This window comes from Tetranychus urticae, chromosome 2 (assembly GCF_039701765.1).
Source record: "Tetranychus urticae isolate SD_2017Ah chromosome 2, NJAU_TeUrti_SD_1.0, whole genome shotgun sequence".
Classification (NCBI taxonomy): domain Eukaryota; kingdom Metazoa; phylum Arthropoda; class Arachnida; order Trombidiformes; family Tetranychidae; genus Tetranychus; species Tetranychus urticae.
The window spans coordinates 23,626,791-23,641,455 of NC_142959.1; the positions used below are offsets into that span (position 1 = coordinate 23,626,791).

Consider the following 14,665-nt stretch of genomic DNA (forward strand, 5'->3'; position numbering starts at 1 on the left):
CAGCTTCAATTACGAGCTAAAATGTCGGCTGTTGCGATTCAATTAGCAATGACATTAGTACAAGATTAAAGTCTACTTTTGCAAATCCTACGAATCGATCGATTCTTTCCTTTGATCGAAACCACAATAGTCTTAATCTCTTCAACGACTGTTTATTGCAATGCAGATCAATTGCTTGACTTTCCTGGTTTTTTCATTAACTTCACTTTAACGATTTACTTGATTTCCAAGATGAAAAGACAATATTAAAGTCCATTTTAAATCTAATTGCAGGCGTTTTTTAATTATAGTCGGTTTTAATTTTAATTGAGCTATCAATCGCATTTTACAAAATAACGTGTTATGGTTTAACGTCGGAAATGATAAATTCCATGTCAATATAACTTTACAATTTTCCTTTCATTTGGTTTCTTTGTAATGCAATTTTTCATGTAAACTCGTTCCATTCAGTCATTCATTTTCACATTTTACCTTTTGTTGAAACTCATTTGCTGTCCACTTCTCCATATCATTCAATTTTCTCACTGCTTTTCTCTGAGCGACAAATAAATATATCTTTAAACAACAATAAGAATGATGACAATAATAATAGCTTTTTCTTCAAACGTAATCCATTTTCTGTTCTAAACTCAGTCTGAAAATTGTAATCATTGACTTGAAACAGAAAGTAAAATGGAATAAAAGAACAAGAAAAAAGCAAAACATTACCTTTGACCACTTTAAATCACCTTCAATTGAACCATCGAATAATTGATCCTTTTCTTCGTTTTATTTATCATTTGCAGAGATAATTTTCCACTTTTTAAAGCCACTTTAGAGCAGGACATCAACCAGGTGAATCATCTTGATCCATCTAATGACAATTCTCAGAACTCTACAAATTGGAATCCATTTTGAATGGACATAACAGACAAATTAGACTAATATTAAACTCTTAACCATTCAAACTCGAGACCTGATTGAATGAGGTCAATGAGGTCAATGTCTGTTTCAACTTGAAACGATCAAGATCAGGAAAAAGAAAAATTCAAATTCTTTTGCAATTTTTCTCTTCAGAGTTTCCATGTTAATCAGCTTTGAATGAAGAAGAAAATCAATAAAAACAGACAATTGCCATGCTTTTCAAGCTACAAGAACTTTTCGAACAAAAAATAAAATTCGAATCTTGTTTCAATAAATTTCTTCTAACATCTATTTTCGGTGTAACGTTTTCTCTTGGTGTAAACTTATTGATGTTTTTGATTACAAAGTAGAGTGAAAACGAAAATTTAATTCAAGCAAATCCATTAACTTGGATTCCATTAATTGAGCCAATAATTGAGCTTGCAATTTGTATTCTTGGTGAGTTGAAATTTCATTTCCGAATGAAATTCAAACATTGAAATTAACTTGCTTTAATTGAATCAATTTAACGCAACAAATAATCATCCGATCTGAGATTGGAACCGCTTCTTTTCCTGAATCTCATCAATTATTAATCTTGAGATTTAACCAAAAAAAAACAAAGTTCCCCAACAAATGCCAATATTGATCAAGTTTAATCTTTTTTTTGCTTCTTCCTTGTATAAATTCAGTCGAGTTGAGTCTGACTTTGAAAGTTAAACATGATCTTGAATGAAATTGAGTTAAAGAGACTCTTTTGCTTCTCCTTTTGGCTTCCTTTTTCCCCATCAAATAAAAACTCAATTTCAACCCAAATTTAACCTCAAATTCAAATCTGTTCAAATTGAAGTGAAAAATGGGAAAACCTGGAAACAGTAAATTGAATCGCTGGCAAAAATCAACCCACATTAAATAATTCATATTCATCTTCAACTTGAAGACATCATTCGATTGGGATTCCAATGAAACTGATCATGATAAAGATGATATTTATTTAGTTATTAATGGTTAATGTTGATCATTGTCTTTGTGCGTGAAGATCGAAGAGTACAAAACAAATGGAATGAAAACAATTCCCAGTTTCACATTCAACAATAGTGACTATCACTGAATCAGTGAACCTTTTTATCGTCGAATCTTCTTTCCTCATAATTGTGCAAATCGCAAAATTATCATGGAAATCAATAACTGGGCAAAAAGTATTCATTGAAATAACTTTCGAAAATTGAAAACTAGATTGAACATACTTTCAAAATCTTAAATAAAAGTCAATTTCCATTTTAAATTTTGACTTTCGCTATCAAAAAGCAATCGAGTCAAGCTTCCAGCAGTCAGGAGTTACACTGAAATATCGTTCGAGGTTCGAGAGAACATGTAAATTCTGATCATTTTTGCATTTCTTTTCTGCTTTAAATCAGTTAGACTGAAGATAAACTCAGAGTTGAGGTTAAACTGAGTTATAATTTGTTGATGTTCAAGTTTCACTCCGAGTTATTAGTTCAGATCTGTTTACCTGAATCACTTGGAATCGATTCTTGAAATTTAAATAAACTTTCTTTTTAGTAACTTATTGTTGGAAGTTTGTTTTCTTTATTTTCAATCCTTTTTGGGTTCGTCTTTGGTTCAACCTGGATTTTAGTGGAAATCATTTTGTACATTTTTGCTGCTGAATTGAAGGCGAAGGCAAAGTTGATTAAAGATTGATGAAATGCATTTGCATTTTGTTTGCTTGTTAACTAAAGAACCATTACAATTGATTTATCAATAATGAAATTGATGAGTTGAGACAATCAGATCAATTGTTGCCTGGAAAAGTGAAGGGAAAACATGAGAATGTAATCGTTAAAGAGCGTTGATTAACTTACCATTCAATCAATAATACTCTTAATGATTCTAATATCATCATTGAATGGATAATAAAATTACCTTTTGATATATTTTACCTCTTGATCTGTCTCTTGCTGTCGACATTTATCTTGAAATTAATAGTAAACTGATGAAAGTGAGATGTGAAGTCACTTTTTCCTCTCTGGATTCTTTTATCTGACAAAAGGGTAAAAATCAGAATCAGAATCTGTTTTACCCTTAAATCAATTGAATTAACCATTAATACCTTGAAAGTGAGTTAAAACATGGGAAAGTTGAGAGATTGATGGAGAATCATGATGGGAACAAGAAGCTTCACCAGAAAACTTTTTACTTCTTTGAAAAGGTAAAATTTTATTATCCGATAATCAGATATTTAGTTCCGAAAAAGTCAAGTCAAACCTAAAAAGTTAAGCAAATAACCAGACATTCCCTGGTTTCGATTTGCATCGTTCTTGCTATACGATTGCCATGTATTTGACTGCTGATTTCTTAGTGGATTTCGGGGTTTTCTTGTGAATGTACTATGAATGAACTTATAAGTTGAATGAACTCGATTTACATCTAGAATTGGATTGATAATCTTGAATGAAATCTGATATTTTCCTGAAAAATATTTCACTTAGATCCAATTTGAAACACAATTCTGCAATATCAAGGTATAAACCGGTAAATCAGAGTCAAAATGCCATTTAAATACTTTGAATCTCATTTCTAGGAAAATATGAAACATGAGTAGAAGTCTGTCAAAATTGAACAATATTTATTGAAAGCTAACAGACTTTAGCATTTTAATCAATCATTTATTTTCGTATTTCATTCTTTTGTATCGCTTGTTTATGGCCAATGCAGTTCTAAAATTGCAAATAAAATATGCAAAAGCGTTCTTTGCAACAATTCGCAAGATATTTAGATTCTCTGATCAAAACCGATGATCATGCAATGCATAAGGTAGATAGATTCGAACACTTGAGCTTTACACACACTTTAAGCTCGAATTGAAGTTGAGCTAAAACTGGTTATTGATATATGCTAAAGATCTAAGCGTTTAAAATACAAACAAGTACAAACTGTAAAATACAATAGATGTTCAAGTCGATATTGCAGCTAATATCTTCTGAATAGGCACTACAAATGCGGATTTAGCAACAGAAATGGTGAATTACTGACAAGATACTCTTTTGTGTATTTTGCTTTTAAGCTTTCGATCTGTGCAAAACGTCGCAATGCCCAGATTACATCTGATTGTTATGATTATTGCTTACGAACAGAATAAAATGTTCATTTATTGTACTGATTATATTTAACTTGCGAGAGTATTTTGAATAGATACATCATTTAGACCAGTAAGTCACTGTTTCTGTCGAGAGAAACAAAGGAAACTTGACTTTTAAACAATAATGACCAGAATTTAACCCAATTTGTAACAATTTAACATTCAAATGCATGAGAGCAAATTCTTTTTCAATGAACATGAGTTTGATTGTGTGAAGATTCATTTAAAGATCAAAAGAGAGTTTTCAGGTCAAGACTAACATTTTAAGGCAATCAATGTGTAAATCGTTCTAATATTAATACTTATAGATGCAAAGGATTTCAATTGAATAACCAATATTGACACATTATGATAAAATCTATGGTCATTTTGTGCTAATAATTATCCAAGAAAATCGTTTCTGAAATGAATGTTCATTGAGTTGTATTCATTCCACCTTTAATTGTAGCAATTCACCTTTATTTTGCTTGAAATCTGTTTAAATTCATTCACTTTTCCCACATGGGATGATTGATTGCATTTGGATGGAAAGCAAAGCGATTTAAATTCTTGTAAAGTGAACTGACGATGAACTGAAGACAATTGAATCAGATTTAAATGACAAATCATGATTCGCTTGATATCAGTAAAAGGTAAACACAAAGAAATACTCAATTTCTGAACAAATCAGTTAAAAGTTGATTCACTTTGAAATATTGAAACTCTTTATTTTATCAAATGAAAAATATTTGCACATTTTGTTTAACACTTTAGCGAAATGTTATTTACAAGAAAATAAAGAAACGTGAAAAAGCGAGAAACAAGAAAAAAAAGAGAAGAAAAAACAAAATTTCGTTCCATCTTAAATCAATATTTATTTTCCATTTTTTGATGTTCTGATCTCTCAACGATGATGAGAATGAACAAAAAAGAGCTCAAATTGTTACACTGAACCTTGTTATTTTGACAGTTAACGATAAAAGATGATACCAAGAGAGTAACGAACAAGACACAAAAAATAATAACGAAAAGTGAGAAAAGAAAATCAATATTTTTTTCCCTTCCAAATTCATTTTCTTTACCAATATCAATTCTGATGGACACATTTCAACTCCTTGAGCTATTATGGTGAACATAAAGTGATAAACAATTAACGACTGAATGGACATTTCGAAACGCCATTAATGTTGAACAAATTTGCTTAAAAACACAAAAGAAGAAAATTGAAATTGAAATTTTCTCTCAACTCAAAGGGTTGATTGACCAAAATTGAATGAACTTGCTCCAAATATTGTTTAGGAATTTGGTCCAAAATTTAAATTTCTTTGCCTTTTCCCAAGTCAATAGCATTGTCTGCAAGGCAAATAACAAGAATGATAATAATGGACGAAAAATAATCCAATGTTTAAGGAGGACCTGCAAATGAATAGGGAAAATCTCCTCTAAGGATATTTTTATGAAATGAACTTTGGTGAATATAATTTTTTATGCTGATTCCGAATATTTGTTTCCTTTTTTCCTAAAACAGCGCATTCGAAAGAAAAGTTCATATTATGATTCGAAGGCTGCATTTTTAGCACGTTAAAAGAGGTCGCTAAGCCAGTCGATTCTATTCGTTATCTATGTTATCAAGTGTAACGAATAATATAGTGAAGGTTTGGCCACTGAAAAAATCGCCAAACAGGGTCAAAACTGCAAAAAACAGATTAAAATATCGATTTATTAATGACCTTTTAAGCATGATGAAGACGCCGTCTAAGCCAGCTAAATATTAGCATAATCAATGTAATCGAGCATGCTGAATAATATGGTGAAGGTTTGGTTCCTGAAAAAATAGCCAAACAGGGTGAAAATCGAGAAAAGCTGAATTTGAACAGGGATTAATAAGCCTCTTTTTTAACATCATGAAGAAGCCGTCTAAGCCAGCTGAATATTGGCAAAATAAATGTAATCGAGCATAGCGAATAATATGGTGATGCTTTGGTTCCTGAAAAAATAGCCAAACAGGGTGTTGCATTGACATTTAGTAAAATTTAACGAAATCCAGTTTTCTACAATTTTCAATCTATTTGGCTATTTTTTCATAGCTGAAATCAATAATATATTATTCAGCATACTCACTTATATTGATTATGCCAAAATTTAGCTGGCTTAGACGAAATCTTCATAATTTTCAAAAAAACGCTTATTAATCCCTATTCAAATTCAGTTTTTTACAATTTTAACCCTGTTTGGCTATTTTTTCAGGAACCAAACTTTCATTATATTATTCAGCATGCTTGATTACATTGATTATGCTAATATTTAGCTGGCTTAGACGGCATCTTCATTATGCTTAAAAGGTCACTAATACTATGTGATATTTAGGTATTTTGGCTGATATATCAAAAACTATGCATGCTATAAAAAAATAGATTTGATTTATGAAATCAGCATTTAATTTTGTGTCTGAAAAGTATCATTTCGAAAAAAATCGAGAACAGGCGATTTTGCAGGTCCTCCTTGTTCTGAAAGATTTTGACTGGAGAAACGAAAAAACGTTTTTCTTTTCAATATTGACAATTCCAAGTCTTTTTTCCTTCTTTTCACTTCTTTGGCTTACTTATTTGTCTTGCTCAACTTAATCGTCATTGACTATTCTGATCATGATTCTGAGCTGAAATTTTCTCTTCCTGTTCATTTTGCTTTTCCTTTTCATTCCTTACTAAAATTACTCTTTGGATTTTGAAAATTTCCCATTTTCTCATGAAAATACTTTTAATGTACTTTTCAAAGTTTACTTCAACTTTTCAATGATTTTCTCAACACTTCAACATTTATTGCCGAGTGCTTTTGTGGTTTAGTCAAATCGACCATTCTAATCATTATTCATCTTTAGTTGAGAAAAGCTTCAAGATTTCATGTTAACTCAATCCCAGTCAAGTTTCATGAATCAGCTTTGCCCTCAACTAACGATCTCGAGGATTAAACTTTTCGTGAAAACTTAATAAAGCATTTAAAAGCAATTAAATAGTTTGAGAGTTTTCAAATTTTCTGTTTTCTTGAGGAATTTAAAAATATCAAAATTTGCATTTTGCTTGAATTGACGGTAACTTTGATTGACTAGAAATTAGAATATTTTTCAACTTTTTCCTTCTTTTCCACCAAAGAATGTCGATTCCAATCAATATTTAATTATTTTTCTCTTCGCACTTTAATCTTCATTAGAGTATTTACACAATTTGAGTAAAATTTTCACTCAATTATCTAAAGTGATTCTCCATCTCGAGGTTTTCAATCCATGAAAAAGTCTAAATAGCGATTTTAAAAGAATAATTTGTACGAAAATCGAAATATCCATCTCTCAAAATTTCCTTTAACTCATTAAATGAATTCATCGTCAAAATGAATGATTCGGCCAGAAAACTCAAACTATTTAATCGAAAAATATCAACCTGAAAAATTCAATTTTCTTCAATTGCATTCTGACACCAATTTTAGCGCCACAATAAACATTAAAAGTTCAATTACTTTTCATCACTATTATCATTACCATTATTTCCCTCCCACTTATCCTTCCCATTGATCACGATCAAGCAAGAGTCACGTTAAGAAAACAATTGAATTGTTTTTCCTTTTTTTAACACATTATTTCATTTCCATTTCGTTGAGTTCAGAAAAGTTTCAGAAACAAATAAAAAAGATGAAATAACGATCTTAAAACTCGACATTTTATCAAAGAATGAACAGCAAAATGAAACATTACTAAAAATAGCATTGAACCAATACTTTTACATGAATAAGCCATTTTCTCATGGATACAGACTTAACATTTAAATAATTAAAAATTAATAAAATGATAAAATGTTTCACCAAAAGTTTCAGCTTCTATCGTAACTCATGAATTGTTAATATCAAAGGCTTATCATGCTGATAAAAGCTAATAATAATAATAATGGTTCTGAAAATAATGGATATAATATGCTTGGCTATTGTCAACGGAAATTGCCTTTACTTGTTAAATGAAAAATGATGTTTATAATCGAATGGTCAATACAGAATGGCCAAGAATAACGAATAATATTGATGACTCTGAGGCTGAATAAGATGATGTTTTTAATGAAATAATGAACAAGAGAATCAATTTGAAACTAATTTCCTGTTTATTCAAATTCCAGATTCAACTGTTGGTCAATATTATTCATCGATAGTCATCACTCCCAGGCAAAGCTGGGAGTTTATCTGTTGACTTTGTTTTACCAAGTTTCAGCCAATTTTTTTTCGTCAAAATTGATTTCTCAATTTAATTTGATTCTTTTTGTCCTTGTAGAGTGTTCATGAAGAGATTGCAGGTCAAGTCAGCCTGGATCCGCCAATATCGTCACTTGCCGATGCAGCTTTTGAACTTCTCTGGATGCAACACTGGTTCGATGCGATACTGTTGATTGACGATACTGCTGCCTCTGATTTATTTAGCTATCGGTTAACTCGCCTGTGTCAAAAGAATCGCCATAAAAAATTGAAATCTTCTGGATTATTTTCATCATCAACTTCTTCAGCCTTTCAATCATCAACTCAATCACCAATGGATACACTGATTCCACCCTATGAACGGAGTCACCTGCATTCATCTAAAAAATCTTCCAATACAAAACAAAACACATTTGATAACAATTTTTATTTTCTTGATTCAGTTTGGAATCGATTAGAAGTTATTCAACTTTCCAAAAATCTTCTTCAAAATGAGGTAAGATTGAGTGAAAGAAGCGAAACCAAAAAATGGGGAAAATTCATTTTCAAATGCATTTCATTGTTGATATCACTTCATCATTAGAACGTCATTCTAGTGAAAGAAAAGGAAATTGTTCATCAATTCTTTACCAATAAATCAACACAATTCCAACGATAAATGAACTTTTTTTCTCCTGATAAACTCCAAGGTATACATTCTTTCATCGTAATATCTAGTAAACATTGATGTAATAAAAAGGTCCAGGTTTTCATTTTTTATTTAAAAAAAAGAGGTAATTCTGTTACTCACAGTTTCACTTAACTCTTGATGAGGTTGATTGCATTTAATGACTTTATCCTTGATCATAAAATATCCTTTGCTTTCAAGACAATTGAAGCGATAAAATAAAGAACCAGCAAAGATCAGAAGATGATAATAATGATAAAGGAGGAAAAAGGAGAAGGGAAAAAAAGTTCAATCAGAATTCAGATTCTGCTGGGAGTTTGTCTTCTCTTTTTTTCTTCTCTCCTCACTCTTTTTTCACCTTTTGTACTATTAGACTTTTCCTTCTTAAAATTAGTCTAAGAGTTAAGTGCATAATGATGATGATAATAATCAATGAAAATAAACTGAGAATACAATAGACTTTTTCCTTTATAATCGTCAATATATTACATGGTAAGAGTAACTTTCAATTTTCTCTTTTACCTGTTCAGCAAGTTTTTGACAAGTTGACTGTTGGAATAGTAAAGAGCAACAAAAAAATGCATTTGTCTGTTGAATGGTTCAACATCAACTTTTGTCTTTCCTTTAAATTCATTCATTCCTCAATCATTTGCTTCAACAAATTTTCTCATTAAAAATAAGGTGATAATTTAAATAATTATGATAATTTGAATGTTTGACTTTGGTTTAAATCAACATTTTTCTTGCTTTCATTGGTCGTGTTAGAGGCTGGTTGAGGGAAATGAGTTGATGGGAAAAGGTTGATGAGATGGCAATGGTTGAGTCTCTTGACTGGGTTTTGATGGTTAATCTTTTTTTACTAATTTTGGGTTTGCTTTTGTTTTATTTGATTCTGTGTTTAGTTTTACCTGAAAATGAGTGAAATTCAAACAAGTCATCGACGAATTATTCTGGTTCATTGTGATAAAGTTACAACTAGAAGGGTTATGGATATTGCCTCGGTTTTAGGTCTTTTAAGGGGACACAAGATTTGGGTTATCCTTGATGGTGTCATTGGAAGTGAACTGGTTAAACCTAAATTCTGGTATCACCTTAACCTGCCAACTGGTATGTAAAGATTTACAAGCAATGTTACACTTGGATACAATCTTTGTTAATCTTTTATTATCTTATTTTGCTGTTTAATCTAAGGTGTAATTGCCTTACGTCAAAGGCCACCAACATTAACCTCAAGTGATACTTTGCTTGCCATAACCAGTATCATCGGAGAAGCGGCTAGTTATGCACTTGCCGATGCCAAATCTTGGATTAGTGAAAATGATTTTCGCAATGGATCAGCACCAGAGGTTAGCTGTTGGCACAATGCTCATGGTGTTAGAATCAAATATTCACAAGTAATTTACAGGTAATCATTTCTTTTTTTCACCAAAATTCGGTCTCCATTCGCTTTCAATAAGCAAGGTTGTCACAAATTACGACTAAGCATCTTTGGCTGGTTCAATGTTGAACATGTCTGATCGGGTTATTTCATCCCAACATGAACTAACAAATTGACCAACAGACCTTAAACAATTGGATTGTATCACATTAGCAATGTAATGAGTGCAGATTATGTAGTTTGGGTCAATGAATGTATCAATTTGATTGCAAGTGCGATCCCTCATACACTTGGAGGCATCGAATGTTAGATTAGCAAAGATCATTTAAAGATTGCTGTAAATTAATACCCGCGTCTGCTTTAATTTTTAATGTTATTATAAGCATTTCATCAACATTAAATTTACCAAGTTTGGTGGTAGATTATTAATTCAACTATTCAACTTGATTCCGTTGAATTATTCTTGTTACTTTTTTATTATGTGATTCAAGGTTTACGTTTACATTAGCACTGTTTAACAGTTAATAAGTTTGTTTATTGAGTTAAACTTGATTTTAAACACGATATCAAACAGCTTCCAGATTAAACACTAGATCAATTACATAAGCAAACAAGCTATATGATCAATTAAATTGTGACTTACATAGACATAAATAAAGATCATTAGTGTCACAACCATTCATTATCAATAACGTTACATGTAATAATGAAAAATAAACAGTGAAATGGTTCAATATGAATACAATTATTGCTGGCTTTGAATAAAAATGATGAGACAACAATTTAATCAAATCTGGGTAAAATTTGAGCAATTTTATTCGACAATTTACAGCATTTAATCAACTGATCGACTCATTTAGCATAAACGTGATATCAAAGTTGATTGAACTTACCTTTTGCCTGAGATCAAAAAGTAGAAATTATTGGTTTCTTTTTGTTTACATTTTCACCCAAAACGATAACATTTATAAGTTGATAATTTTAACCATGAAAATTGTTTGGAAAACATTATATTTCTTTACATTTCAATTCTTAATAACTCAACCATTTTGGTCCAACTTAACATTTTTATTAATACTTTGTTTACATTTTATTATGCTTTATGTGCTATTGTACAGTCATTATGCTTTTCAATTGAAAGTACAAAATATTACAAAAGATGGCGATAGATTTTAATGTTACATGTGTTAACTGGTTCCTCACCAACAAAACGTGCTCCTTAAATAGTGTTGATTTAGACTTAAATTAATTAATTTTTTCCTAAAATCTGAGTGTTAAATGGCTCACTCAGTGCCCCAGCATTGACACAGTTACGAGTTTCCTGAATTTTGCTTCTATTAGTGATATTTTCATCCAACTAAAATGGTAAGTCTATTCAGCCTCTCAAATAGAATTTAAATATCTTTTGAAACACGTGTTACATTAATATCTTCGATATTAATACTTTCAATGAGAAATTTTGTACGAAAAAACATTGTCTAAAATATTTTTGTTCTTACATTCTGTTCTTACATTCTGTTCTTACATTCTGTTAATCATCTATATTTTACCTTTGGTGAATCTTTATTAATATTGAATACTAAATTTCTCCATTTTCTGTTGAATTGAATTTAATATCAGGCAACTAATACCGAAATACACTTCAATGGTTCTCTGACTCCTCTCTAACCCTCTGTTGCTAGAATCTTGCTGCTTACACTCCGAGTAAAGGTCTTGTTACCTGCTTGTCTTGTTCGTTTACTGTTGAAAGATTTTTTTTGGGGGGGTGTTTTATTTTTTAAATTTTTCCTTTTCCAATTTATTTTGAATTCAATTCAATCTCCGCGCTGCTGTTCATCTTTTCTTCACCTTTCCATAAATTGTTAATTTTCTTCCTCATACCTTATTGTATTATACATTTTTGTAATTTGTTTTGTAAATTTACCTCTGTAATTTTTATTGTTGTACCAAAAAATCTGTAAACTGTTTTCTCCTTTGTGATGGTCGTACATACCATCTAGCGGCGCATCCACATGCGTTCGCGGGTTACTTTCTACTTACTGAGAGTAACCGTTTGGGAGAGCGGTATCCCTATTCCCGTAATTGGGTGAAAATTTAATAAAGTGTAAGGTCTTTTTGTTTAACCCATGTTTTCCGTATTAACCTTTTTATGTTTTTTAGACCAACAATTTAACAATGTTTCAATTCATTTAACAATTTACACTCACAATTAATACAATGTTGTTTAGTTTTCGATATTTTAAATGCTATATTTGCTTGCTATTCTGATTATATCAACATTTTTTACAGATTTTCGTGTATACCAAAATTAATCCGAAGGTTTAGCTCTTTGGATAAAGGTTAACCAAAAAGTGTTTCCTCACTTTCATCTCTCATCACAATTGCTCATCTTTTATCATGATCTTCTCCATCATCACTATCATCATCCATCAACAAACTTTCAGTTTTATGTTTGGTATATAACCTGATTAAACTGCTTATTACCGTTTCAATCCAACTAAATCGGATTAACTCAAAATTCATCTCTTTCACTTTTACGTTGTTGTTTTTTCCTCATTGTTACTCTTATTTGATTTTACTTTTATTTGTTTCCCTTTGATTCGTCGTTATTAATATTGCTTTGGTCAGCAATTTAATGATGATCATTTAATCTTTTCTTGGAAATTATTGTGCATAAAATTGACCTAAAAGCTAATCAAATAACTCAAGGTGTTTATACATTTTCATGCTTTTTACCTTTTGTCTTACCCTTTAAGGTTGTAAACCTTTTAAACACAATTCCTCATCCTTTTTGATAACCTTAATTATATATTCTCAATTTTACTCGAGTTGAAACGTTATTTATGGTGAAACAAATTTGCTAATCAGTAACCCGTTTAATTGATAAGCCACCGAATGAAATCCAATTACAATGCACTTACCAAAATTTCTTGATTTGTCAATTTTTCTTGGTTAACACCATCTTTATCTTTACATGGTAAACCTTCATTGTTTAACTCAATTAACTCATGATTCTGGGCTTCACTGATTCAAAAAGTTAACATTACAAAGAAGCACTAATTTTTTGCTCACTCCAAGCATAACTAACTAAAAGTCTTCAATTAATAGACCAATTAATGTAACAGATTTACCAAAGTGTTTATGCTGCAGCTTTCACGTAATTGTTTTAATTTTCACAATTTAACTCTGCTTTATTTGTCGCTCAGTGATTACATGAATTTCTTGATTGTTTTTTAATTCAACCCCATCGATACTTTTTTGCAAATCAAAATGTTCAGAGTAACAATCTTAATTGAAGCACATTTTTAATTGATTTTCACTTTTTTGAATTTCCCACTTTCAGTTTTTTATAAGCCAATCAGGTTTAGCTATTGTTTTAATGGCGTTTTTATTTGTTTTTATTTTTCTTCTGACGAATTGATTAAATTATTGTCTCTATTTTGGTGAATGTGTCTTTTTAAAATATGTTTTCAACAATTGTTCAAGTTAGAAGTGATTGTTAACAAAAGTAAAAAGCAGATAACGGCTATTATGGTCAAATCCTTTGCCATTGTCCTCTAACTTAATTAATGTGAATGTAACATCAAGATTGATACTGACTGGTTGCTTGTTTGCTGTCAATTTAATTTTGGTAAATTATTTTGGGCCAACATTTTTTGTTCCGGTAACGTATAAATCAGTGTAAAGCTTTATGATTGTTTGGATAAAGCCAATGTTTAACTAGGTTAATGTTGGTCAATGGTTGGTCATGGAGACAGGATTACTAATTGATTTTGGGTTCATTATGACACACAAGAACCAAGTCTTTTGTTGATTGTTGATTAATTGTCTTTTTTTTCTCTCTCTCTCTCCTCTTTTCTTCCTTTTAATTTATGTTGCTGATACTGTTTTGGATCGACAGAGAGTTAAGAAGAGTCCTTAAACCAATCAATAATTTTCGTCTTGATCCTAATCGGTGTAAAAATCGGCGTTCAGGGGAACATGGAAGCGGATTCAATGTTAATGAAATGGACAATTCAACAGGAACTGGTTCAAGTCAACATCAAGATTATCTTAATACAATTAATAGCTATTATAATCAAAGATCTTCTATATGGCCTTATCCAATATTTGATATTTTAAATTTGATGGACTCTGATCAGGAGCCTGGTGAAAAAGAGTGGAAAATTATTGGTAACATAACGCGAACCAATTCAACATTGAATGCCATTAGGTACATTAAAGGGCCTTCCAGTGATCTAACAGCGGGCCCAGTTAACCCATCTAGGCACAATTTTCGAGTTGTTACCGGGATCGCTCCACCATTTGTCCATTTATCAACCAAACTTGACAATGGGACATGTTTAACTGGAGTTGCTTGTCTAAGGGTATGCAAATTACCTCAACC

The 14,665-nt window shown here is 30.9% G+C and overlaps 1 protein-coding gene across 1 annotated transcript in view; it reads left to right on the forward strand.

Annotated features, from left to right (window-relative positions):
* The window catches only part of LOC107367505 (uncharacterized), a 51,508-nt gene that overhangs the window by 18,111 nt on the left and 18,732 nt on the right, over window positions 1–14,665 (forward strand). Inside the window, exons 2-5 of the mRNA XM_089267708.1 lie at window positions 8,313–8,729; window positions 9,803–10,007; window positions 10,092–10,305; window positions 14,180–14,645. Coding sequence (XP_089123834.1) covers window positions 8,313–8,729; window positions 9,803–10,007; window positions 10,092–10,305; window positions 14,180–14,645 — 1,302 coding nt within the window. The remainder of the gene's footprint in view (window positions 1–8,312; window positions 8,730–9,802; window positions 10,008–10,091; window positions 10,306–14,179; window positions 14,646–14,665) is intronic.